General features: G+C 57.9%; 1 protein-coding gene across 1 annotated transcript in view; it reads left to right on the plus strand.

Moving 5' to 3' along the window:
* The window catches only part of LOC142297087 (DNA (cytosine-5)-methyltransferase 3A-like), a 271,093-nt gene that overhangs the window by 155,504 nt on the left and 88,111 nt on the right, over nt 1-27,478 (plus strand). The window contains 3 exon segments of the mRNA XM_075341333.1: nt 5,823-6,147; nt 6,432-6,478; nt 6,729-6,875. Of these exon segments, the coding sequence (XP_075197448.1) occupies nt 5,823-6,147; nt 6,432-6,478; nt 6,729-6,875 (519 nt within the window).

Here is a 27,478-nt window from a genome sequence, read left to right on the forward strand (position 1 = left end):
ATAGCAGCAGATTGGCCAGATGTCACTCCGTCTCCTATAAGAGCAGATTGGCCAGATGTTGCTGCGTCTCCTATAGCGGCAGATTGGCCAGATGTCACTCCGTCTCCTATAAGAGCAGATTGGCCAGATGTCACTGCGTCTCCTATAGCGGCAGATTGGCCAGATGTCACTGCGTCTCCTATAAGAGCAGATTGGCCAAATGTCACTGCGTCTCCTATAAGAGCAGATTGGCCAGATGTCACTGCGTCTCCTATAGCGGCAGATTGACCAGATTTCAGGAAAATGTTTCAAGAGGCGAGTATAGCGCTGGGCTTGTCACATCTAATAAATGCGACAATTCCGGGCGGCTGGTGGCTGCTATTTTTAGGTTGGGGGGGCAGCCAATACGTATTTGTCGCCCCCAGCCTTAGAATACCAGCTCCCGGCTTTCAGGCTTTATCATGGCTGGGTATCAAAATTGGGGGGACCACACAACATTTTTTTATAATTTTTTTTAAATAATTAAAAAAAAAACAAAACTGCATGCGGTTCCTCCTATTTTGATATACAACCAAGATAAGCGCAGGGCTGGGGGCTGCAGTCTGTGGCTGGGGGCTTCATCACGATATGGGGGGACCTAAGCCAAATATTTATTTTTATACAACAATAGATGCACATGGCTTCTGTGATGGGAAGCGTCAGACACGGTGTCACTCAGGGTGGGGGCGCGTCTGACTGCAACCAATCACAGGCGCCGGTGGGCGGGGAAAGCAGTGCATATGTGATGAGCCTAATGCACGGTACCGAAAGTGAATGGGCCTGGAAGCAGTTACAGCCGCGCCGGAGCCTCGGTAAGTACAGCGCACTTTCTCCTGTCCCTCTATCTCTTCTATCACCATTTTTAATTGCCGGATTCTGGACCCCATAGTCCGGATCAGCCGGTCCCGGTTATCTGCAAGTCCGCTCATCACTATCCGTTTCCCGTCCTCTCGTTTTTGATCAGAATGTAGTGATATTAATGTTGGGACATTTTTGCTGTATTGTATCCCTCCTGTGTCCTCCCCACCCTGTCCGCGGGGCTGCCTCCTGTGTCCTCCCCACCCTGTCCGTGGGGCTGCCTCCTGTGTCCTCCCCACCCTGTCCGCGGGGCTGCCTCCTGTGTCCTCCCCACCCTGTCCGTGGGGCTGCCTCCTGTGTCCTCCCCATCCTGTCCGTGGGGCTGCCTCCTGTGTCCTCCCCATCCTGTCCGCAGGGCTGCCTCCTGTGTCCTCCCCATCCTGTCCGTGGGGCTGCCTCCTGTGTCCTCCCCATCCTGTCCGCGGGGCTGCCTCCTGTGTCCTCCCCATCCTGTCCGTGGGGCTGCCTCCTGTGTCCTCCCCATCCTGTCCGTGGGGCTGCCTCCTGTGTTCTCCCCACCCTGTCCGCGGGGCCACCTCCTGTGTCCTCCCCACCCTGTCGACAGGGCTGCCTCCTATCTCTCCCCACCTTGTCCGCGGGGCTGCCTTCTGTCTCTCCCCACCCTGTCCACGGGGCTGCCTCCTGTGTCCTCCCCACCCTGTCCGCGGGGCCACCTCCTGTGTCCTCCCCACCCTGTCCGCGGGGCTGCCTCCTGTCTCTCCCACCTTGTCCGCGGGACTGCCTCCTGTGTCCTCCCCACCCTGTCCGCGGGGCTGCCTCCTGTCTCTCCCCAACCTGTTCGCGGGGCTGCCTCCTGTGTCCTCCCCACCCTGTCCGCGGGGCTGCCTCCTGTCTCTCCCCACCTTGTCCCCGGGGCTGCCTCCTGTCTCTCCCCACCTTGTCCACAGGGCTGCCTCCTGTGTCCTCCCCACCCTGTCCGCGGGGCTGCCTCCTGTGTCCTCCCCACCCTGTCCGCGGGGCTGCCTCCTGTGTCCTCCCCATCCTGTCCGCGGGGCTGCCTCCTGTCTCTCCCCACCTTGTCCACGGGGCTGCCTCCTGTCTCTCCCCACCCTGTCCGCGGGGCTGCCTCCTGTGTCCTCCGCACCCTGTCCACGGGGCTGCCTCCTGTGTCCTCCCCACCCTGTCCGCGGGGCTGCCTCCTGTGTCCTCCCCACCCTGTCCGCGGGGCTGCCTCCTGTGTCCTCCCCACCCTGTCTGCGGGGCTGCCTCCTGTGTCCTCCCCACCCTGTCTGCGGGGCTGCCTCCTGTGTCCTCCCCACCCTGTCCGCGGGGCTGCCTCCTGTCTCTCCCCACCTTGTCCCCGGGGCTGCCTCCTGTCTCTCCCCACCTTGTCCACAGGGCTGCCTCCTGTGTCCTCCCCACCCTGTCCGCGGGGCTGCCTCCTGTGTCCTCCCCACCCTGTCCGCGGGGCTGCCTCCTGTGTCCTCCCCATCCTGTCCGCGGGGCTGCCTCCTGTCTCTCCCCACCTTGTCCACGGGGCTGCCTCCTGTCTCTCCCCACCCTGTCCGCGGGGCTGCCTCCTGTGTCCTCCGCACCCTGTCCACGGGGCTGCCTCCTGTGTCCTCCCCACCCTGTCCGCGGGGCTGCCTCCTGTCTCTCCCCACCCTGTCTGCGGGGCTGCCTCCTCTCTCTCCCCACCCTGTCCGCGGGGCTGCCTCCTGTCTCTCCCCACCTGTCTTTCTCCGGATTTTTGTGGCACGGCTTGTCCTGACGTTACCCCCCCTTCTCTTCTCCTGCGATGGTTGTGCTGATGACAGGTCGTATGTAATATTCCCGCCTTCCCAGGTTTCACATCAAAGCTTCGCCTACAGCGAGGGGAGTGGGGGATGACTGATCGAATATCCACATGACATGGAGATAGATCCCCAGATAGAGGAGCCCGACATCTGCAGACATCTATCACTTCCGTAACCGTTCACACCTAAAAAAGAAAAAAGCTGGCGTGCTTCAGGCTTCTGATATCACATAAAATGCGAAACGGCCAATGGGCTTCTCGGCCAAGGCTTCGGTGACCCGGTCAGAGATCGGTGAAATCCCACATCTCTGGCGCTGCTTTTTATGTGGAGCAATGGTAAATTACAACTCGCCCCATTCATTGAGTCCAGACTGGAGCACAGTGGCCTCCATAGCCATGAGAAGGTGAGAATCTGCTGGACATCACCACGAGTCTCTCCAGGTCTCACATTTGGTGGAGAATGCGGGTCCGAGTCTCGTTGCTTCAGGAATCCATCATGTAGCCAATAATGTCCGCTCATTTCTGCAATGAATTGCGTCTCACTTTGCCTCAGTGAGGAAAGAGTTAATTCTAGAGGGTCTAAACATACAAATTCCAGAAGAAGGCCTGTATTTTACGAGGCCGGCTTGTCATAGCAGACTAATCCCCTATAGCGCACCCTATAAATCAGTCATAGTGTCATTACGAAGGATTGGCCTCCAACTCTAAATCTCGGCTGGTAGCCGCCGGCACTGTCCCGTCTCATCCAACCCTAAGTATCATATATTGTGTGTACCAAACTTCTGACCCGCTTCCATTTAGGCGCTATTGTCACTTGCACATAGTGACGATTATAGTCAGATGTATAAACTGTACATTATACAGTTCAAGCAATCACTCAGTCATTAAATAAGTGCTGCTCCTCCGAGTGGCTTGATCAACAATTGCCCCTTTCCCAGCACATCGGTTCCAAGATGGAATCAATTTCAGGGGTTCTGGCGGCAATAACCAATTTCCTCACTTTTCCAATCAGATTTCCAGCATGTCCCTTTTGCAGACTATCTGTTATTGCCGGCTGCAGCGTGTGCACAACACAGCGCATGTGATGAATAGGAAACAAGATCATCTCATCCTAAAGGATCATTTTGCTGTCCTTCTGTTGTAATATCTGCTTGTTCCTCAGCATTTTATACCGCCTCCGACTCCACAGCCCTGTATAATACTGCCCTGATGTTGTAGTGCCCTTCTGTGGTTCTGGCATTAGGTCTCTGGTGTTCTGTCTTCCCATTACTGTAGTGTTGTGGCTTTATCGCAGCTTTCCGGCATTGGTGATGTCTCTCTCGTGTAGGCGCCTGTTGGCGGTGTCTTGTGCTTGTGATGGCGGTATTGCTGGTGATGCTCCGCTGACCTTGGGCATTTCTGGGTTTTCCTGTCTGTATCTTGGGTATTAATTGTTGCCCTCTGTCGGCTCCTGGAGACCTCGCTGCTGCCGCCCTCCCTAATAAATAACCCCGGAGAAGCGTCACAGAGAGGGGCGGCTTTATTGTATTTGTATACACAGTACAGACCAAAAGTTTGGACACACCTTCTCATTCAAAGAGTTTTCTTTATTTTCATGAAAATTTGTGGATTCACATTGAAGGCATCAAAACTATGAATGACCACATGTGGAATGAAATACTTAACAAAAAAGTGTGAAAATATGTCTTATACTCTAGGTCCAGCTCACCCCAAACCATCTCGATTGGGTTCAGGTCTGGTGACTGTGGAGACCTACCCCATCACTCTCCTTCCAGATGACCTGGCCTCCACAGTCACCAGACCTGAACCCAATCGAGATGGTTTGGGGTGAGCTGGACCTAGAATATAAGACATATTTTCAGTTGTTTCACACTTTGTTGTTAAGTATTTCATTCCACGTGTGGTAATTCATAGTTTTGATGCCTTCAATGTGAATCCACAAATTTTCAGTCATGAAAATAAAGAAAACGCTTTGAATGAGAAGGTGTGTCCAAACTTTTGGTCGGTACTGTATATATCTCACATTAATGCGTTCATGCGAGCAATGATTTCTATGCTTGGCACAGTATACTGCCTGGTGTGAACTACAACTCCCAGCATGCAGAGCAGCTCATCTTGAACCAGGAGAATAGTGAGTGCAGCTCTGGAGGCTAAGACACAATGTAACAGCAGAATAGTGAGTGCAGCTCTGGAGGTGAATGGAGGATAAGACATGATGTAACAGCAGAATAGTGATTGCAGCTCTGGAGGTGAATGGAGGATGAGATATGATATTATTGAAGAATAGTGAGTGCAGCTCTGGAGGATAAGAGTCGATGGAACAGCAGAATAGTGAGTGCAGCTCTGGAGGTGACTGGAGGATAAGACATGATGTAACAGCAGAATAGTGAGTGCAGCTCTGGAGGTGACTGGAGGATAAGACATCATGTAACAGCAGAATAGTGAGTGCAGCTCTGGAGGTGACTGGATAATGAGACATGATGTAACAGCAGAATAGTGAGTGCAGCTCTGGACGTGACTGGAGGATAAGCCATGATGTAACAGCAGAATAGTGAGTGCAGCTCTGGAGGTTACTGGAGGATAAGACATGATGTAACAGCAGAATAGTGAGTGCAGCTCTGGAGGTTACTGGAGGATAAGACATGATGTAACAGCAGAATAGGGAGTGCAGCTCTAGAGGTGACTGGATAATGAGATATGATGAAATAGCAGAATAGTGACTGCAGCTCTGGAGGTGACTGGAGGATGAAACATGATGTAACAGCAGAATAGTGAGTTCAGCTCTGGAGGTGACTGGAGGATAAGACATGATGTAATAGCAGAATAGTGATTGCAGCTCTGGAGATATGATGTATGTTGTATTGTTGAGGACCCTCGTACAGAAGGGGACTGGATAATGAGATATGATGAAATAGCAGAATAGTGATTGCAGCTCTGGTGATGACTGCAGGATAAGACCTGATGTAACAGCAGAATAGTGAGTGCAGCTCTAGAGGTGACTGGATGATGAGATATGATGAAATAGCAGAATAGTGACTGGAGGATGAGCTATGTTGTATGTTGTGTTGTTGAGGCCCCTCGTACAGCAGGTGGTTGTGGCCTGTACGTGGGACGCCTTCCAGGGTGTGATATTGGGGAGGGCGCCCCCTGTGGGGATCGGTGTCTGATCTTCTTCGCTTTCTCTTCACAGGTGGAAACAGTCAGTGCATCCAAAGACATTGCCTCAGTCCCTAAGTGCCACATGTCCCCAAAAACCAGCCGCCCCGATCCTGTGCCCAACGGAGAAGTGGAGTCGCCCAAGACGCCCGCAGGGGTGAGACCCAGTCCTGAGCCCAGCCCTAAAGACAAGAAGGTCCACCCCGAAGAGGAGGATGAGGAGGAGGGGGCGTACGCGGAGGCCATGCTGGAGAACGGCCGCTGCTCGCTGAGCGGGGAGAGCGACCCTCAGGACATGGACGAGTGCACAGCCAATAGGAAGAGAGTGGGGAGGAGCCAAGACGACAGCTCCGAAAAAGGTAAGTGCCCCCCTACTGCAGCAAGTGGGGGCCGGAGGAGCGGCCGCTCAGAGGCACAACTGTACCAGACCCCCTGATCCTAGCATAAAAGAGGAGGTTTCCACTCACTGGAAGCAAGCGGGGGTGGGAAATGGATTAAAGCCAGTCCCCCTTATTGAGGCTCCTCCCCCAGTCACCTGATCCTCTTCTGTGGCCATAGCTGGAGCAGAGCTGCAGTGTAAAGCATGGTGGAGCGTCTGAGGGCAGCAGTGTGTCATCTACTGATTTCCAACCTGTCCTTTCAGATAATGAAGAGAAAGAAGACGAGGACCCCGACTCCCCCACATCAGAGGTGAGGGGCCTCATTATCTGTGCTTCAGTTCCGCATGGGTGGGGCCTAATGGTCACACGATGAAAAGAGGGCGGGGTGCAGCACTAGTCGTCATGGAGACAGTAGTAACCATGTTGCTTCATTGTATTCTGCGTAGTGCAGCACGAAGCGCACACACACTGGTAGAGTGACAGAGGGGAGGAGCGGGTGTGCTGTGAATCCCAGGGGCCCTGTGGACCCTGTAACTCAGGTGGTGTTTTTTCTTGAGCAGGGTTACCGCCGCCGGCTGCGCGGAGGGCTGGGCTGGGAGTCGGGTCTGCGTCAGAGGCCAATGCCGCGGCTGCCGTTCCAGGCTGGGGACCCATATTACATCAGCAAGAGGAAGCGCGATGAGTGGCTGGCCCGCTGGAAGAAAGAGGTAGGGACACCGCCCCGGGGGTCCACCCCCACCCCACCCCCACCCGCTGAGGCTCAGCCTCCATTACCGTCAGGTCTGGTTATTGCTCCCAGTGAGGGCAGCTCCGACGCCTCTACAGACCCTCCAGAGGGGGCACGTCTCTCCCAGAATGCACTGCTGTGGTAGCTCGTCTTTCCCAGAATGCACTGCTGTGGTGGCACGTCTCTCCCAGAATGCACTGCTGTGGTAGCACATCTCACCCAGAATGCACTGCTGTGGTAGCACATCTCTCCCAGAATGCACTGCTGTGGTAGCGCGTCTCTCCCAGAATGCACTGCTCTAGTAGCGCATCTCTCCCAGAATGCACTGCTGTGGTAGCTCGTCTTTCCCAGAATGCACTGCTGTGGTGGCACGTCTCTCCCAGAATGCACTGCTCTGGTAGCGCGTCTCTCCCAGAATGCACTGCTGTGGTAGCACGTCTCTCCCAGAATGCACTGCTGTGGTAGCGCGTCTCTCCCAGAATGCACTGCTGTGGTAGCACGTCTCTCCCAGAATGCACTGCTGTGGTAGCGCGTCTCTCCCAGAATGCACTGCTGTGGTGGCACGTCTCTCCCAGAATGCACTGCTGTGGTAGCACGTCTCTCCCAGAATGCACTGCTGTGGTGGCACGTCTCTCCCAGAATGCACTGCTGTGGTGGCACGTCTCTCCCAGAATGCACTGCTGTGGTGGCACGTCTCTCCCAGAATGCACTGCTGTGGTGGCACGTCTCTCCCAGAATGCACTGCTGTGGTAACAGGGGTGCCCTCACGTCTCCACAGACCCCAGTATGTTAGTTAGCGGGGCTGTGGAGACGCGGGCGATGGCTCACAGTAACAGGTGTGGTGTCACAGGCTGATAACTGCGAGCACATAGAGCATCAGGTGGGGTACACTGCAATCTCCAGGGGCTATTCTCCACTGCCCTGCGAGCCTCACACCAGAGAGGAGCACAGCGCCCCCGGTATTCGGGCAATCGCATGACGAGACCCGCCGTTAATATGTGTATTCAGTGTACAGCCGGAGGGTGATGGGGTGTGCTGTGCTCAGTGCGGTCTCTTGCACGGCCGGCGGTGTCCTCTTGTGCGGTCTCTTGCACGGCTGGCGGTGTCCTCTTGTGCGGTCTCTTGCACGGCCGGCGGGGGCCTCTTGTGCGGTCTCTTGCTTGGCCGGCGGTGTCCTCTTGTGCGGTCTCTTGCGCAGTCGGCGGTGTCCTCTTGTGCGGTCTCTTGCGCAGCCGGCGGTGTCCTCATGCGTGGTCCGTGCGGTCTCTTGCACGGTCGGTGCTGTCTTCTTGCGCAGCCGGCGGTGTCCTCTTGCGCGGTCAGTGCGGTCTCTTCTGTCCGGTGGTGGCTGCATCTCCAGTAGTTGACGTGGCTCCTTCTGCAGATGGCATTCTTGTGGAGCTGTCTCTTCTGCTGCTGATGATCTCAGATGGCGGTCTCTCCTGCGGGCGGTGGTCTCTCCTGCGGGCGGTGGTCTCTCCTGCAGGTGGCGGTCTCTCCTGCAGGTGGCGGTCTCTCCTGCGGGCGGCGGTCTCTCCTGCGGGTGGCGGTCTCTCCTGCCGGTGGCGGTCTCTCCTGCCGGTGGCGGTCTCTCCTGCGGGTGGCGGTCTCTCCTGCGGGTGGCGGTCTCTCCTGCGGGTGGCGGTCTCTCCTGCGGGCGGTGGTCTCTCCTGCGGGTGGCGGTCTCTCCTGCAGGTGGCGGTCTCTCCTGCGGGTGGCGGTCTCTCCTGCAGGTGGCGGTCTCTCCTGCGGGTGGCGGTCTCTCCTGCAGGTGGCGGTCTCTCCTGCGGGCGGTGGTCTCTCCTGCGGGCGGTGGTCTCTCCTGCGGGTGGCGGTCTCTCCTGCCGGTGGCGGTCTCTCCTGCGGGTGGCGGTCTCTCCTGCGGGCGGTGGTCTCTCCTGCGGGTGGCGGTCTCTCCTGCAGGTGGCGGTCTCTCCTGCAGGTGGCGGTCTCTCCTGCCGGTGGCGGTCTCTCCTGCGGGTGGCGGTCTCTCCTGCGGGTGGCGGTCTCTCCTGCCGGTGGCGGTCTCTCCTGCGGGTGGCGGTCTCTCCTGCGGGTGGCGGTCTCTCCTGCCGGTGGCGGTCTCTCCTGCGGGTGGCGGTCTCTCCTGCGGGCGGCGGTCTCTCCTGCGGGCGGCGGTCTCTCCTGCGGGCGGCGGTCTCTCCTGCGGGCGGCGGTCTCTCCTGCGGGCGGCGGTCTCTCCTGCGGGTGGCGGTCTCTCCTGCGGGTGGCGGTCTCTCCTGCGGGTGGCGGTCTCTCCTGCGGGCGGCGGTCTCTCCTGCGGGCGGCGGTCTCTCCTGCGGGCGGCGGTCTCTCCTGCGGGCGGCGGTCTCTCCTGCGGGCGGCGGTCTCTCCTGCGGGTGGCGGTCTCTCCTGCAGGTGGCGGTCTCTCCTGCGCTCTCGCTCCTTTGCCCAGTCGGGAATCTCCAGTGCACAATGAATTTGTGCTGCAGACACATCACTGGCGTCTCCGTGGTAACCAGCGCTGCGCAGCGACACTGCCGAAATCAAGGTGTCTTTTTATAGAACATTTTGCTCTATTGGTTTCCTGCACTCGGGGCCCCACACACAAATCGGGGGCGAACGAGGGGATTCATGTCACTTAACCCTCGGCTGCCTGCACTGCTCTGCGACTACAAGAGACCCCGATCAGATTTAGCAAGTTGAGGGACCACCGGGCGTTCTAGAATGTTCCATGTGTAGTCGGGGGAGGGAAGTTTTAGGCTGAACACTCAGTTCTGGAAAACAGGAAAAATGGCAACTACAAGGAGCGACTGAGACGAGGGCCAAACGCCAGCTCAGGCTCCCAGTATACGGAGGGTCTTGTGGGGTGTTCCCGGTATATGGAGGGTCTTGTGGGGTGTTCCCGGTATACGGAGGGTCTTGTGGGTTGTTTCCTGTATACGGAGGGTCTTGTGGGGTGTTCCCTGTATACGGAGGGTCTTGTGGGGTGTTCCCGGTATACGGAGGGTCTTGTGGGGTGTTCCCGGTATACGGAGAGTCTTGTGGGGTGTTCCCGGTATACAGAGGGTCTTGTGGGGTATTCCCGGTATACGGAGGGTCTTTGGGGGTGCTCCCGGTATACGGAGGGTCTTGTGGGGTGTTCCCGGCATACGGAGGGTCTTGTGGGGTGTTCCCGGTATATGGAGGGTCTTGCGGGGTGTTCCCGGCATACGGAGGGTCTTGTGGGGTGTTCCCGGTATACGGAGGGTCTTGTGGAGTGTTTCCTGTATACGGAGGGTCTTGCGGGGTGTTCCCGGTATATGGAGGGTCTTGCGGGGTGTTCCCGGTATACGGAGGGTCTTGTGGGGTGTTCCCGGTATATGGAGGGTCTTGTGGGGTGTTCCCGGTATACGGAGGGTCTTGTGGGGTGTTTCCGATATACGGAGGGTCTTGTGGGGTGTTTCCTGTATACGGAGGGTCTTGTGGGGTGTTTCCTGTATACGGAGGGTCTTGTGGGGTGTTCCCGGCATATGGAGGGTCTTGCGGGGTGTCCCCGGTATACGGAGGGTCTTGTGGGGTGTTCCCGGTATACGGAGGGTCTTGTCGGGTGTTCTCGGTATACGGAGGGTCTTGTGGGGTGTTTCCAGTATACATTGGATCTTATGGGGTGTTTTCGGTATATGGCAGATTTTGTGGAGTGTTCTTGGTGTACGGTGAGTCTTGTGGAGTGTTCCTGGTGGATGGCGGGTCTTGTGGAGTGTTTTTGGTGGATGGCGGGTCTTGTGGAGTGTTCCTGGTGGATGGCGGGTCTTGTGGAGTGTTTTTGGTGGATGGCGGGTCTTGTGGAGTGTTCCTGGTGGATGGCGGGTCTTATCAGGTGTTCTTGGTATATGGTGGCTCTTATGGGGTGTTCTTGGTGTGAAGTGGGTCTTATGGAGTGTTCTTGGTGGATGGCAGGTCTTGTGGGTTGTTTTTGGTGTGCAGTGGGTCTTATGGAGTGTTCTTGGTATATGGCAGATCTTATGGGGTGTTCTTGGTGTATGGCGGGTCTTATGGGGTGTTCTTGGTGTACGGTGGGTCTTGTGGAGTGTTTTTGGTACCGTATATGGTGGGTCTTGTTTGGTGTTCTTGGTGTATGGCGGGTTTTATGGAGTGTTCTTGGTGTATGGAGGGTCTTGTGGGATGTTCTTCGTGTACCGTGGGTCTTGTGGGGTGTTCTTTATGTACCGCAGGTCTTGTGGAGTGTTCTTGGTGTACAGTGGGTCTTGTGGAGTGTTCTTGGTGTACAGCGGGTCTTGTGGAGTGTTCTTGGTGTATGGTGGGTCTTGTGGGGTGTTCTTGGTGTATGGCGGGTCTTGTGGAGTGTTCTTGGTGTACGGTGGGTCTTGTGGAGTGTTCTTGGTGTCCAGCGGGTCTTGTGGAGTGTTCTTGGTGTACGGTGGGTCTTGTGGGGTGTTCTTGGTGTATGGCGGGTCTTGTGGGGTGTTCTTGGTGTATGGCGGGTCTTGTGGGGTGTTCTTGGTGTACGGTAGGTCTTGTGGAGTGAGTGTTCTTGGTATATGGCGGGTCTTGTGGGGTGTTCTTGGTGTACGGTAGGTCTTGTGGGGTGTTCTTGGTGTACGATGGGTCTTGTAGGGTGTTCTTGGTGTACTGTGGGTCTTGTGGTGGGTTCTTAGTGTACAGTGGGTCTTGTGTGGTGTTCTTGGTGTTTGGCAGGTCTTGTTGGGTGTTGTTGGTGTACGGTAGGTCTTGTGGGGTGTTCTTGGTATACGGTGGGTCTTGTGGAGTGGGTGTTCTTGGTATATGGCGGGTATTGTGGGGTGTTCTTGGTGTACGGTGGGTCTTGTGGTGTGTTCTTGGTGTACGGTGGGTCTTGTGGGGTGTTCTTGGTGTACGATTGGTCTTGTGGGGTGTTCTTGGTGTACGATGGGTCTTGTGGTGGGTTCTTAGTGTACGGTGGGTATTGTGGGGTGTTCTTGGTGTACGGTGGGTCTTGTAGAGTGTTCTTGGTGTATGGCGGGTCTTATGGGGTGTGTTGGTGTTTGGCAGGTCTTGTTGGGTGTTCTTAGTGTACGGTAGGTCTTGTGGGGTGTTCTTGGTATACAGTGCGTCTTTTGGAGTGAGTGTTCTTGGTGTACGGTGGGTCTTGTGGAGTATTCTTGGTGTACGGTGGGTCTTGTGGAGTATTCTTGGTGTACGATGGGTCTTGTAGGGTGTTCTTGGTGTACGGTGGGTCTTGTGGGGTGTTCTTGGTGTACGGTGGGTCTTGTGGGGTGTTCTTGGTGTATGGTGGGTCTTGTGGAGTGTTATTGGTGTACGATGGGTCTTTTGGGGTGTTCTTGGTGTATGGTGGGTCTTGTGGGTTCTTCTTGGTGTATGGTGGGTCTTGTGGGTTGTTCTTGGTGTACGGTGGGTCTTGTGGGTTGTTCTTGGTGTATGGTGGGTCTTGTGGGTTGTTCTTGGTGTACGGTGGGTCTTGTGGGTTGTTCTTGGTGTATGGTGGGTCTTGTGGTGGGTTCTTAAGGGTGATTTACACGCTGCGACATCGCTACCGATATATCGTCGGGGTCACGGCGTTAGTGACTCACATCCGGCGCCGGTAACGACATCGCAGCTTGTGACACCAAGGAGCGACGATCAACTATCGCAAAATCGTTCAAAAACGATGATCGTTGACACGTCGCTCCTTTCCTTAATATCGCTGCTGCCACAGGTACGATGTTGTTCGTCATTCCTGCAGCACCACACATCGCTGTGTGTGACACCGCAGGAACGACGAACATCTCCTTACCTGCGTCCACCGGCAATGAGGAAGGAAGAAGGTGGGCGGTATGTTACGTCCCGCTCATCTCTGCCCCTCCGCTTCTATTGGCCGGCCACATAGTGACGCCGCAGTGACGTCGCTATGACGCCGAACGCACCTCCCCCTTGAAGGAGGGATTATTCGGCTATAAAGGTATGTGCGTGTGACGCTGCCGTAGCAATAATGTTCGCTACAGCAGCGATCACCAAATGTCGCACGAACGACAGGAGCGGGTCCTATCGCTCGCGACATCGCTAGCGATGTCGCAGCGTATAAAGCACCCTTTAGTGTACAGTGGATCTTGTAGAGTGTTTTTGGTGTACGGTGGGTCTTGTGGGGTGTTCTTGATGTACGGCGAGTCTTGTAGAGTGTTCTTGGTATACGGCGGGTCTTGTGGGGTGTTCTTGGTGTACGGTGAGTCTTGTGGAGTGTTCTTGGTGTATGGTGGGTCTTGTGGGGTGTTTTTGGTGTACGGTGGGTCTTGTCGGTTGTTCTTGGTGTACGGTGGGTCTTGTGGGGTGTTCTTGGTGTACGGTGGGTCTTGTAGAGTGTTATTGGTGTACGGTGGGTCTTGTCGGGTGTTTTTGGTGTATGGTGGGTCTTGTGGGGTGTTTTTGGTGTACAGTGGGTCTTGTCGGGTGTTCTTGGTGTACGGTGGGTCTTGTGGGGTGTTCTTGGTGTACGGTGGGTCTTGTAGAGTGTTCTTGGTGTACAGTGGGTCTTGTGGAGTGTTCATGGAGTACGGTGGGTCTTGTGGGGTGTTCTTGGTGTACGGTGGGTCTTGTGGAGTGTTCTTGGTGTACGGTTGGTCTTGTGGGGTGTTCTTGGTGTACGGTTGGTCTTGTGGAGTGTTCTTGGTGTACGGTGGGTCTTGTGGAGTGTTCTTGGTGTACTGTGGGTCTTGTGGAGTGTTCTTGGTGTACGGTTGGTCTTGTGGAGTGTTCTTGGTGTACGGTTGGTCTTGTGGAGTGTTCTTGGTGTACGGTTGGTCTTGTGGAGTGTTCTTGGTGTACGGTTGGTCTTGTGGGGTGTTCTTGGTGTACGGTTGGTCTTGTGGAGTGTTCTTGGTGTACGGTGGGTCTTGTGGGGTGTTCTTGGTGTACGGTTGGTCTTGTGGGATGTTCTTGGTGTACGGTTGGTCTTGTGGAGTGTTCTTGGTGTACGGTGGGTCTTGTGGAGTGTTCTTGGTGTACGGTTGGTCTTGTGGGGTGTTCTTGGTGTACGGTGGGTCTTGTGGAGTGTTCTTGGTGTACGGTTGGTCTTGTGGGGTGTTCTTGGTGTACGGTGGGTCTTGTGGAGTGTTCTTGGTGTACGGTGGGTCTTGTGGAGTGTTATTGGTGTACGGTTGGTCTTGTGGGGTGTTCTTGTTGTACGGTGGGTCTTGTGGAGTGTTCTTGGTGTACGGTGGCTCTTGTGGGGTGTTCCTTGTATACGGTGTTTGGCGCTCCGCCCGATTGGTCATCTGTAGGTTTTGCAAGGACTCGAGCAGAGACCTCAGAGTCCTTTCTTTGCTCTCCACCCTAGAAGCCTTCACTACGATACAAGTGACAATTATTCATGTACTGGATGTGGAGACTGCCTCTCAGAACAGCACAGACTTGTTTTATGTTCACTGACACGGAGCCTAAAACTCATCATTATAACCCAGAAGGGTTTCTTGTGAAATCATTGGCGCAGTTGTATTTTTTGATATCTGAATGCAGCTCTGGATGTGACTGTAGCAGGACTGGAGCTGCCTTCTCTGCGCGGACCTCCCCTGCGATTGCCTCTCATGGTCGGTTCTCCCCAGCGCAGTCCTGCCATGCGCTGGTCTCCTTATGCGGGCCTCCTATGCACTGGCCTCCCCTGCGATTGCCTCTCATGGCCTGGTCCTCCCATGCGCTGGTCTCCCTATGCTGGCCTCCTATGCACTGGCCTCCCCTGCGATTGTCTCTCATGGCCTGGTCCTCCCATACGCTGGTCTCCCTATGCCGGCCTCCTATGCATTGGCCTCCACTGCGATTGCCTCTCATGGCCTGGTCCTCCCATACGCTAGACTCCCTATGCCGGCCTCCCCTGCGATTGCCTCTCATGGTTGGTTCTCCCCAGCGCAGTCCTGCCATGCTCTGGTCTCCTTATGCGGGCCTCCTATGCACTGGCCTCCCCTGCGATTGCCTCTCATGGTCGGGTCTCCCCAGCGCAGTCCTGCCATGCGCTGGCCTCCCCTATGTGGGCCTCGCATTGTCTGGTGTGCCCTGTGCAGACCTCTTGTGCGCTGGCCTCCCCTGCGCAGGCCTCCTTTGCACGGGCCTCCCCAGCCTCCACAGACTGATTACTCACAGCTTCCTCTGGGCAAAAGGAGTGACTATCCTCCCCCAGCCTGGAGCGCCCGGGGCCTGATAATTGTATGGGGCCAGTTATCTGGGATGTCAGGGGGGAGTCGCTGGGTGGGGGATGGGGTCGGCAGCAGTGTTTGTTCTCCTGAAGTGCGGTCCTGGGACCTGACCATCCTCCATGTGCTGAGATCAGGCAGGATGAGTTGTGGCTGATGGCTGCCATGCCTGTGCTATATAGTAGACTGCCTGTCCATGTTCACAGACCTGGCTCATCTGCTGTACAGTGGACTGCGTCTTCATGTTACACAGTCATTTTTAACTGGCAAAGGATATAAAATTATAAGAAAACAATTCTGAGTAAAAACAAGTCATGTCCGCTCTGCACACGGTGTCCGCTCTGCTCACGGTGTCCGCTCTGCTCTGTATCCGCTCTGCTCTGCACACTGTGTCCGGTCTGCACACGATGTCCGGTCTGCACACTGTGTCCGCTCTGCTCTGTATCCGCTCTGCTCACTGTATCCGCTCTGCACACTGTATCCGCTCTGCACACTGTATCCGCTCTGCACACTGTATCCGCTCTGCACACTGTATCCGCTCTGCACACGGTGTCCGCTCTGCACACGATGTCCGCTCTGCTCTGTATCCGCTCTGCACAAGGTGTCCGCTCTGCTCTGTATCCGCTCTGCTCTGCACACTGTGTCCGCTCTGCACACGATGTCCGCTCTGCACACTGTGTCCGCTCTGCTCTGTATCCGCTCTGCTCTGCACACTGTATCTGCTCTGCACACGGTGTCCGCTCTGCACACGATGTCCGCTCTGCACACGATGTCCGCTCTGCTCTGTATCCGCTCTGCACAAGGTGTCCGCTCTGCACAAGATGTCCGCTCTGCTCTGTATCCGCTCCGCTCTGCACACGGAGTCCGCTCTGCACAAGGTGTCCGCTCTGCACAAGGTGTCCGCTCTGCACAAGGTGTCCGCTCTGCACAAGGTGTCCGCTCTGCACTGCACACGGAGTCCGCTCTGCACAAGGTGTCCGCTCTGCACAAGGTGTCCGCTCTGCACAAGGTGTCCGCTCTGCACACGATGTCCGCTCTGTATCCGCTCTGCTCTGCACATGGTGTCCACTCTGCACACGGTGTCCGCTCTGCACACGGTGTCCGCTCTGCACACGGTGTCCGCTCTGCTCTGCACATGGTGTCCACTCTGCACACTGTATCCGCTCTGCACACTGTATCCGCTCTGCACACTGTATCCGCTCTGCACACGGTATCCGCTCTGCACACGGTATCCGCTCTGCTCTGTACACTGTGTCCGGTCTGCACACTGTGTCCGCTCTGCACACTGTGTCCGCTCTGCTCTGTATCCGCTCTGCTCTGCACACTGTGTCCGCTCTGCACACTGTGTCCGCTCTGCACATGGTGTCCGCTCTGCACACGATGTCCGCTCTTCTCTGTGTCCGCTCTGCACAAGGTGTCCGCTCTGCACTGCACACGGAGTCCGCTCTGCACAAGGTGTCCGCTCTGCACAAGGTGTCCGCTCTGCACAAGGTGTCCGCTCTGCACACGATGTCCGCTCTGTATCCGCTCTGCTCTGCACATGGTGTCCACTCTGCACACGGTGTCCGCTCTGCACACGGTGTCCGCTCTGCACACGGTGTCCGCTCTGCACACGGTGTCCGCTCTGCTCTGCACATGGTGTCCACTCTGCACACTGTATCCGCTCTGCACACTGTATCCGCTCTGCACACTGTATCCGCTCTGCACACGGTATCCGCTCTGCACACGGTATCCGCTCTGCTCTGTACACTGTGTCCGGTCTGCACACTGTGTCCGCTCTGCACACTGTGTCCGCTCTGCTCTGTATCCGCTCTGCTCTGCACACTGTGTCCGCTCTGCACACTGTGTCCGCTCTGCACATGGTGTCCGCTCTGCACACGATGTCCGCTCTTCTCTGTATCCGCTCTGCACAAGGTGTCCGCTCTGCTCTGTATCCGCTCTGCTCTGCACACTGTGTCCGCTCTGCACACTGTGTCCGCTCTGCTCTGTATCCGCTCTGCTCTGCACACTGTGTCCGCTCTGCACACTGTATCTGCTCTGCACACGGTGTTCGCTCTGCACAAGGTGTCCGCTCTGCACAAGGTGTCCGCTCTGCACACTATGTCAGCTCTGCTCTGTATCCGCTCTGCACAAGGTGTCCGCTCTGCACACGATGTCCGCTCTGCTCTGTATCCGCTCTGCTCTGCACACGGTGTCGGCTCTGCACACGGTGTCGGCTCTGCACACGGTGTCGGCTCTGCACACGGTGTCGGCTCTGCACACGGTGTCGGCTCTGCGCACGGTGTCGGCTCTGCGCACGGTGTCGGCTCTGCGCACGGTGTCGGCTCTGCGCACGGTGTCGGCTCTGCGCACTGTGTCGGCTCTGCGCACTGTGTCGGCTCTGCGCACTGTGTCGGCTCTGCGCACTGTCGGCTCTGCGCACTGTGTCGGCTCTGCACTGTATCTGCTCTGCACACGGTGTCCGCTCTGCACACGGTATCTGCTCTGCACACGGTATCTGCTCTGCACACGGTATCTGCTCTGCACACTATCTGCTCTGCACTGTATCCGCTCTGCACACGGTGTCTGCTCTGCACTGTATCCGCTCTGCACACGGTGTCTGCTCTGCACTGTATCCGCTCTGCACACGGTGTCTGCTCTGCACTGTATCCGCTCTGCACTCTGTGTCCGCTCTGCACACAATGTCCGCTCTACACACTGTATCCGCTCTGCACACTGTATCCGCTTTGCACACTGTATCTGCTCTGCACGGCACATTCTGCCTGGTAACAGCCTGTGATTGGTGGAGGTGCAGCGCATAGACAGGCTCCCGGTTCTTGTCCTCCTCATCTCTTCCCAGTGCCGGTATTAACCCCGCACACACCACGCAGGAGGCTGGAGCTGCGCTCACTCTCTTCTGGCTTGGCTACTGTGATCTGTTGGTGTTCAGCATAGCATGCTGGGAGTTGTAGTTGCATTTGTACCATATAATGCAGGAGGCATAGCGATGTGCGGTGACGGCGCCTCCTCCAGGTACAGCACAGCAATACTTCTCCACCCGGAATACTCAATGGCGTCTCTGATATTAAAGGGGTCACCTGACAGCGGTGCGATTGACACGCCCACCCCAGGGCCAGACTAGTCCGGGGATGTCAGCGGTGGTGGGGTCCGGCTCCGTGACCCTGGCGGTGTCTCAATAATAAAGGGAGGATGATGATGGCAGTTGTATTTTTGGATAAGATAAAGTTCGTGACGCCACCTGTAGTTTTGCGGCTAGGTGGGCCGCCGCAGGTTCCCCGGGGCAGTTGGTGATGGCGCAGCTGAGGTGATCTTGCTCCCCGCAGGTGGAGTGGGTAACCCCGGGGTGACCGTTAGGAAGGTCTATGGTGGAAATGGATGGGGCGCAGGAAGAAGCAGACGACACGAGGCTTTGCAGTCAAGATCTTTACTCAGTCTGTTCCACCACTGCAGCTGACCTGTGGTGTGCCAGGATTCACTGTTGCGGGCCTCACTGACTCCTCCCACACACCTTCTGCCAGGCTCCACCCCTTCAGGACAGTGAATGGGACTTAAGGCTCCATATCCAGGTATACTGGTCGCGGATTCTGAGCATTAATGGAGAAGGACCTGCCTTAAACCCTGACCCGGTGTGTGACCTAGCAATTGGTGGGTGCAGGTTTTGTCTGTGAACCGGTAGATGACCCCCTTCCTACCCAGGATGGGATACCACACCTCTGGCTGAGGTGCAGTACCTCTGTGGCGACGGAAGCCTCAGGGGCGCCACACTCCCCCACAGCGAATCCCAGCACGTCCATGAGCTGGAACACAAAAAACAGTGACAGCTGCAAAATTTTTTAAATGCTGTAACAGATAACATTTCAACCCTGTATGGGAGGCATTTACTTTAACGTTGCAAACATAACTTTTTACAAGGTGGAGTCCTGGCCACACATAGTCATGTGGCCCACATGTCCATCAACTTTTTATCAATCTCCTAAAAGAAAAGCAAATAAATAGACACAGCCTTCAACTATTTACATTTCAGTTCCGACCACCCATAGTTCAGTGGCCCGGTTGTCCATCTTTATCAGATATAATCAGGGAGAGGAATCAGGGTGACATCTTCGAAAAGAACAAAGGGGCTAGGGAAAAATCAGGGTGACTTCTTCGAAAAGAACAAAGGGGCTATTTACATATTGGGATCCCGGTATTTCACAGGTTGGGATCCTGTTTTGGAAAGGCACCAGGTACGCTGTTGTCAGCATTGTCTGAGTTCCCGTGTGTTGGGAGCTTGTTGCTGCCGGGCCGCTGCGGAAGGTCTCCTCTGTTGCTGGAGATGCATCCTCCCGGTGAACATGTACGTCCAGGGCGTACCACCCACGTGAACCCATCTGGCGAGTGTATTCCATTCTATCACCCGGGCATACATCCCGATCTGGGTGACCCCTTTGCAAGTGGGCTTCAATATCCCTCTGGGACACAAAGACATCTCTCCTGAGTCGTGGTTCTTTGATCAAACCCTATCGTGTCTCCAGGTTGAAGTTCAGGACTTGGCCCTGTCTCACTGGGCCATGGTTAGATCGTCTGGCCTTGCGCAGCCTTTGCTTGGCTGCCAGGTTACTTGCTTCTTTTTCCTCCCACTGAGCCCTCCTCTGCTCCCTCACCATCTGGTACCGGATCATCTGCCGCCTACAGAGGACCTCAGTGGCTGTCTGGGTCAGGACAGGTCGCAGTGGGATGGCCAGACCTCGATTGCTGACCGGTAAGTCATTCCATGGGAGGCAGGTGATGCTGCGTCGGATGCTCGGGCTGGAGGACTGGGAAGGGGCCCTACGAGCCCTACGAGGGTATCTGGGCTTTGCAGAGCTGCTGGGGTCATCTGCTTACCGGTCTCCGCCACTGCAGCTAGGGATGCTTCTTGCTTTGTGACGCTGGACACCGCCTGGTTACTGTCGCACGCCCCGATTCTGCTGTCTCCATGGCTTGCTGCTCGGCTTTCGCCTCGAGCCGCTTCACCTCCTCGACCGGGAAGCTCGGGTCAGGGACTGGTTGCAGACCCCTGGCACCTCCTGGTATATCAGGGAGATTGGTCGCTGCCATGCCGTTATTCAGGTTGTCCCGGTCACCGCTGGCCATCACTTGTCTGGAGCGCTCACCACCCATTGACCTTTCACTCCTCTGACCAGATTTTCTTTCTTCTGGGGGCGGAGTTGGGGTGGGTCCAGTTTGTTGGCGCCAAACTGTTACCCAGCCCACTAAGGGTGGTTCCCTTCTGTCCACTGCTTTGCACATCTTGACCGTTACTTTCACTGACCGCCACTGCGTCAATTTTTGTAAGTCCAGTCCGTTAGCACGCAGTATTCGTCAGTACTCGGCAGAGCAAGGGGCGGGGCTTATTCTCGCGCTCTTTTTCAACTGTTCACTGTATGACGCAGCTTAATTTGTGGTATAATAATGGCGGCTTCATTCAAAGTTTAATAAAGTCAATACTAGGCACACGTTACTTAGGTGCACAGTACCCGGTTATACCGGGCACGATCATCCTGTTCATGACGCCAAAAATGACACGCCCGCCTCAGGGCCGGACTAGTCCGGGGATGTCAGCGGTGGCGGGGGTCCGGCTCCGTGACCCTACGGTGTCTCAATAATAAAGGGAGGATGATGATGGGAGTTGTATTTTTTGATAAGATGAAGTTCGTGACGCCATCTGTAGTTTTGCGGCTATGTGGGCCGCTGCTGCGCTGCAGGTTCCTCCGGGGCAGTTGGTGATGGCGCAGCTGAGGTGATCTTGCTCCTCACGGATGGAGCGGGTTCCCCGGGGCAGTTGGTCATGGCGCAGCTGAGGTGATCTTGCTCCTCACGGATGGAGCGGGTTCCCCGGGGCAGTTCGTGATGGCGCAGCTGTGGTGATCTTGCTCCTCACGGATGGAGCGGGTTCCCCGGGGCAGTTGGTCATGGCGCAGCTGAGGTGATCTTGCTCCTCACGGATGGAGCGGGTTCCCCGGGGCAGTTGGTCATGGCGCAGCTGAGGTGATCTTGCTCCTCACGGATGGAGCGGGTTCCCCGGGGCAGTTGGTCATGGCGCAGCTGAGGTGATCTTGCTCCTCACGGATGGAGCGGGTTCCCCGGGGCAGTTGGTCATGGCGCAGCTGAGGTGATCTTGCTCCTCACGGATGGAGCGGGTTCCCCGGGGCAGTTGGTCATGGCGCAGCTGAGGTGATCTTGCTCCTCACGGATGGAGCGGGTTCCCCGGGGCAGTTCGTGATGGCACAGCTGAGGTGATCTTGCTCCTCACGGATGGAGCGGGTTCCCCGGGGCAGTTGGTCATGGCGCAGCTGAGGTGATCTTGCTCCTCACGGATGGAGCGGGTTCCCCGGGGCAGTTGGTCATGGCGCAGCTGAGGTGATCTTGCTCCTCACGGATGGAGCGGGTTCCCCGGGGCAGTTGGTCATGGCGCAGCTGAGGTGATCTTGCTCCTCACGGATGGAGCGGGTTCCCCGGGGCAGTTCGTGATGGCACAGCTGAGGTGATCTTGCTCCTCACGGATGGAGCGGGTTCCCCGGGGCAGTTGGTGATGGTGCAGCTGAGGTGATCTTGCTCCCCACAGGTGGAGCGGGTAACCCCGGGGCGACCGTTAGGAAGGTCTATGATGGAAATGGATGGGGCGCAGGAAGAAGCAGACGACATGAGGCTTTGCAGTCAAGATGTCAGTTCCAATACTGCAGCTGACCGCTTTCCCCGTGGTGTGCCAGGACTCTCTGTTGTGGGCCTCCGCCGATCCCGAACAGGTCAAGGGTCAGTACCGATGCACGCCTCAATGTGCCTTTCCTGGCCGTCTCTCTAGCGCTGATCTTCACTGGACTGTCCTGCGCCTCCGCCACCGAGCCCTGGCTAAACGGTGCCTGACCGTGGTCCTTTTGAAGCCTCCCTTACAGAGGATGGGTGGCAGGTTGTGGCCTCGGGTGCTTACAGCAATCACCGAGGCCGTCGGATTGCTAAAAGAAATATCTCTCTTCCTTTTGGCTGGGGACCGTCCCCGATATTACAGCCATATTCCTCCACCCCGGTGTTCTTGGGGGAACCAGCCCACGGAGGCCTCTCGCACATCCGTGGCACTCTGGACCCCTTCTCTCAGTCTCCTGCTCCTTCTGACTGGATTCCTGTCAGCTGTCACTCACTCTGACTGAAAAACTCCCTCTGACCAGACCTGGCTGGTTCTGACCGGTTCTCCTCACTACCCCACTGACTCCTCCCACACTCCCTCTGCCAGGCTCCACCCCTTCAGGACAGTGAGTGGGACTTAAGGCCCCATATCCAGGTACACTGGTCGCTGCTCCTCAGCATTAATGGAGGACCTGCCTTCAACCCTGACCCGGTGTGTGACCTAACAATTGGTGTGTGCAGGTTTTGTCTGTGAACCAGTAGATGACCCCTTCTTACCCAGGATGGGATACCACACCTCTGGCTGAGGTGCAGTACCTCTGTGGCGACGGAAGCCTCAGGGGCGCCACACGATTGTCAGACCTCCCAACGGTAGAAGAACAGAAAGCTGGACAAAGTGTGCGTGCCGCGCGGCAAATATTGACCATGCCCTAGCCACACCCCAAGCCACAGCAATTTGTCAGTGAGGGATGTTCAGCAGACGCCCCGGACTGGTCACTCACAGTCGTATCAGCCAGAGCCGTCTCACATTTATATCAGCCTCACTATCAATGATCAACTGCGCCATCAGCAGATTAATAGGAGCCAAAGAATCTGACTTTTGCCTTCGGCTACATAGAGATGCAGTGTATATCTGTCTATATCTCTATGCAGCTGAGTGATCGGCTTCTGGCTTCTCTGCCTGCAGCCCAGGTCAAGATTACCAAATCCTCTCTGGTCTCACAGTGTAGGCAGTGGCTCAGTGGTAGAGCTGCTGCCTATGGGCACAGAGGTCGTCACAAGCTGATCACTTCTAACCCCGTCCCCGGAAACCAGAGCCCTGTACTGAGAGGAGGAGCCGGGACAAGAGCCGTGACCAGCGGGACAAGAGCCGTGGCCAGCGGGACAAGAGCCGTGGCCAGCGGGACAAGAGCCGTGACCAGCGGGACAAGAGCCGTGGCCAGCGGGACAAGAGCAGTGGCCAGCGGGACAAGAGCCGTGGCCAGCGGGACTGCGGGAGGAGCCTAGACAAGAAAAGTGACTAAGGGGCGAAGCCGGGACATGAGCAGTGACCAGCGGGACAAGAGCCGTGACCAGCGGGACAAGAGCCGTGGCCAGCGGGACAAGAGCCGTGGCCAGCGGGACAAGAGCCGTGGCCAGCGGGACAAGAGCCGTGACCAGCGGGACAAGAGCCGTGGCCAGCGGGATTGTGGGAGGAGCCTAGACAAGAGAAGTGACTAAGGGGCGAAGCCGGGACAAGAGCCGTGACCAGCGGGACAAGAGCCGTGGCCAGCGGGACAAGAGCCGTGGCCAGCGGGACAAGAGCCGTGGCCAGCGGGACTGCGGGAGGAGCCTAGACAAGAGAAGTGACTAAGGGGCGAAGCCGGGACAAGAGCAGTGACCAGCGGGACAAGAGCCGTGGCCAGCAGGACAAGAGCCGTGGCCAGCGGGACTGCGGGAGGAGCCTAGACAAGAGAAGTGACTAAGGGGCGAAGCCGGGACAAGAGCCGTGGCCAGCGGGACAAGAGCCATGGCCAGCGGGACAAGAGCCGTGACCAGCGGGACAAGAGCCGTGGCCAGCGGGACAAGAGCCGTGGCCAGCGGGACAAGAGCCGTGGCCAGCGGGACTGCGGGAATAGCCTAGACAAGAGAAGTGACTAAGGGGCGAAGCCGGGACAAGAGCAGTGACCAGCGGGACAAGAGCCGGGACCAGCGGGACAAGAGCAGTGACCAGCGAGACTGCAGGAGGAGCCTAGACAAGAGAAGTGACTGAGGGGCGGAGCCGGGACAAGAGCAGTGACCAGCGGGACTGCAGGAGGGAGCCCTCAAATCGGGACAGTCCTGCAGAATCCGGGGTGGTTGGGAGGTATGCGATTGTTGGGTCCAACCGCTGGGACCCCCAGTGATCATAAGATGTGGGGTCTCTGTATTGGTGAGGGGAGCCCCCTGTATAATTAGGGGGTCTCTGTATAATTAGGGGGTCTCTGTATTGGTGAGGGGAGACCCCTGTTTAATTAGGGGGCCTCTGTAATGGTGAGGTGAGCCCCCTGTATAGTGAGGGGCCAGGTGTACGTGGGGGGAGCCCCATGTATAGCCGGGGGGCACGGTGTAGGTGAGGGGAGACCCCTGTATAGTGAAGGGCCGGGTGTAGGTGAGGGGAGCCCCCTGTATAGTGAGGGGCCGGGTGTAGGTGAGGGTCCGGGTGTAGGGGGAGGCCCCTGTATAGTGAGGGGCTGGGTGTAGGGGGAGGCCCCTGTATAGTGAGGGGCCGGGTGTAGGTGAGGGGAGACCCCTGTATAGTGAAGGGCCGGGTGTAGGTGAGGGGAGCCCCCTGTATAGTGAGGGGCCGGGTGTAGGGGAGCCCCCTGTATAGTGAGGGGCCGGGTGTAGGTGAGGGGAGCCCCCTGTATAGTGAGGGGCCGGGTGTAGGTGAGGGGAGCCCCCTGTATAGTGAGGGGCCGGGTGTAGGGGAGCCCCCTGTATAGTGAGGGGCCGGGTGTAGGTGAGGGGAGCCCCCTGTATAGTGAGGGGCCGGGTGTAGGTGAGGGGAGCCTCCTGTATAGTGAGGGGCCGGGTGTAGGTGAGGGGAGCCCCCTGTATAGTGAGGGGCCGAGTGTAGGTGAGGGGAGCCCCCTGTATAGTGAGGGGCCGGGTGTAGGTGAGGGGAGCCCCCTGTATAGTGAGGGGCCGGGTGTAGGGGAGCCCCCTGTATAGTGAGGGGCCGGGTGTAGGTGAGGGGAGCCCCCTGTATAGTGAGGGGCCGGGTGTAGGTGAGCCCCCTGTATAGTGAGGGGCCGGGTGTAGGTGAGGGGAGCCCCCTGTATAGTGAGGGGCCGGGTGTAGGGGGGAGCCCCCAGTGTAGGTGAGGGTCCGGGTGTAGGGGGAGGCCCCTGTATAGTGAGGGGCCGGGTGTAGGTGAGGGGAGCCCCCTGTACAGTGAGGGGCCGGGTGTAGGGGAGCCCCCTGTATAGTGAGGGGCCGGGTGTAGGTGAGGGGAGCCCCCTGTACAGTGAGGGGCCGGGTGTAGGGGAGCCCCCTGTATAGTGAGGGGCCGGGTGTAGGTGAGGGGAGCCCCCTGTATAGTGAGGGGCCGGGTGTAGGTGAGGGGAGCCCCCTGTATAGTGAGGGGCCGGGTGTAGGGGAGCCCCCTGTATAGTGAGGGGCCGGGTGTAGGTGAGGGGAGCCCCCTGTATAGTGAGGGGCCGGGTGTAGGTGAGGGGAGCCCCCTGTATAGTGAGGGGCCGGGTGTAGGTGAGGGGAGCCCCCTGTATAGTGAGGGGCCGGGTGTAGATGAGGGGAGCCCCCTGTATAGTGAGGGGCCGGGTGTAGGTGAGGGGAGCCCCCTGTATAGTGAGGGGCCGGGTGTAGGTGAGGGGAGCCCCCTGTATAGTGAGGGGCCGGGTGTAGGTGAGGGGAGCCCCCTGTATAGTGAGGGGCCGGGTGTAGGTGAGGGGAGCCCCCTGTATAGTGAGGGGCCGGGTGTAGGGGAGCCCCCTGTATAGTGAGGGGCCGGGTGTAGGTGAGGGGAGCCCTCTGTATAGTGAGGGGCCGGGTGTAGGTGAGGGGAGCCCCCTGTATAGTGAGGGGCCGGGTGTAGGTGAGGGGAGCCCCCTGTATAGTGAGGGGCCGGGTGTAGGGGAGCCCCCTGTATAGTGAGGGGCCGGGTGTAGGTGAGGGGAGCCCCCTGTATAGTGAGGGGCCGGGTGTAGGTGAGGGGAGCCCCCTGTATAGTGAGGGGCCGGGTGTAGGTGAGGGGAGCCCCCTGTATAGTGAGGGGCCGGGTGTAGGTGAGGGGAGCCCCCTGTATAGTGAGGGGCCGGGTGTAGGTGAGGGGAGCCCTCTGTATAGTGAGGGGCCGGGTGTAGGTGAGGGGAGCCCCCTGTATAGTGAGGGGCCGGGTGTAGGTGAGGGGAGCCCCCTGTATAGTGAGGGGCCGGGTGTAGGGGAGCCCCCTGTATAGTGAGGGGCCGGGAGTAGGTGAGGGGAGACCCCTGTATAGTGAAGCGCCGGGTGTAGGTGAGGGGAGCCCCCTGTATAGTGAGGGGCCGGGTGTAGGGGAGCCCCCTGTATAGTGAGGGGCCGGGTGTAGGGGAGCCCCCTGTATAGTGAGGGGCCGGGTGTAGGTGAGGGGAGCCCCCTGTATAGTGAGGGGCCGGGTGTAGGGGAGCCCCCTGTATAGTGAGGGGCCGGGTGTAGGGGAGCCCCCTGTATAGTGAGGGGCCGGGTGTAGGTGAGGGGAGCCCCCTGTATAGTGAGGGGCCGGGTGTAGGTGAGGGGAGCCCCCTGTATAGTGAGGGGCTGGGTGTAGGTGAGGGGAGCCCCCTGTATAGTGAGGGGCCGGGTGTAGGTGAGGGGAGCCCCCTGTATAGTGAGGGGCCGGGTGTAGGTGAGGGGCGCCCCCTGTATAGTGAGGGGCCGGGTGTAGGGGAGCCCCCTGTATAGTGAGGGGCCGGGTGTAGGTGAGGGGAGCCCCCTGTATAGTGAGGGTCCGGGTGTAGGGGAGCCCCCTGTATAGTGAGGGGCCGGGTGTAGGTGAGGGGAGCCCCCTGTATAGTGAGGGGCCGGGTGTAGGGGAGCCCCCTGTATAGTGAGGGGCCGGGTGTAGGTGAGGGGAGCCCCCTGTATAGTGAGGGGCCGGGTGTAGGTGAGGGGAGCCCCCTGTATAGTGAGGGGCCGGGTGTAGGTGAGGGGAGCCCCCGGTGTAGTTGGGGGACCCCCTGCGCGGTGTGCGCGTTTCCCCGGCACATTGGGCTCTGCAGACGGCCCCTCCAGCCCCCGCTCCCCCTCCTCCCCGCTCGCTCGTGCTGCTCCCCCCTTCTCCTCAGCCAACCACAAATCGCCACCGACAACACGTGAGATTCTGTTTTAGACAAAGAAAATTGTGAGTTGTTCCCCCCTTTGGCCCCCGACCCCCGGCCCCCTCCTTCCAATCACACCGCGATATCAGGAAGAGGGTGGGGGCTGGAGCGGGGTCCTCCGGGGGCGTGAGGACGGGCACCTGACGGAGCAGTGCCTGCAGCAGCGGGGCTTATGGGTAGGTCCCTCACCTTTTTCTGGGATTCTGGCTGGGATGTATGGGGGGCCGGGAGGCCGGAGCGGGGGAGGCCGGGGAGGCCGGAGCGGGGGAGGCTGAGGGATGGAGCCCGGGTCCTCCTCCGGGATGAGCGCCGGCTCTCGGGTCTGTGCCAGGAATGGGGATTCCGTGTGACGGCGGCGAGCACCGGCCCCGAGGCACTGGCAGCGCTGCACCGGCGGCTCGTGTGTGTACAAGTGTGTATGGCTGAGTGCAGGGGCCGGCATCCCGCGGTGTATAGCTGCACATGTATACAGCTGCACCATATATACG

Source organism: Anomaloglossus baeobatrachus, chromosome 3 (assembly GCF_048569485.1).
Source record: "Anomaloglossus baeobatrachus isolate aAnoBae1 chromosome 3, aAnoBae1.hap1, whole genome shotgun sequence".
NCBI lineage: Eukaryota > Metazoa > Chordata > Amphibia > Anura > Aromobatidae > Anomaloglossus > Anomaloglossus baeobatrachus.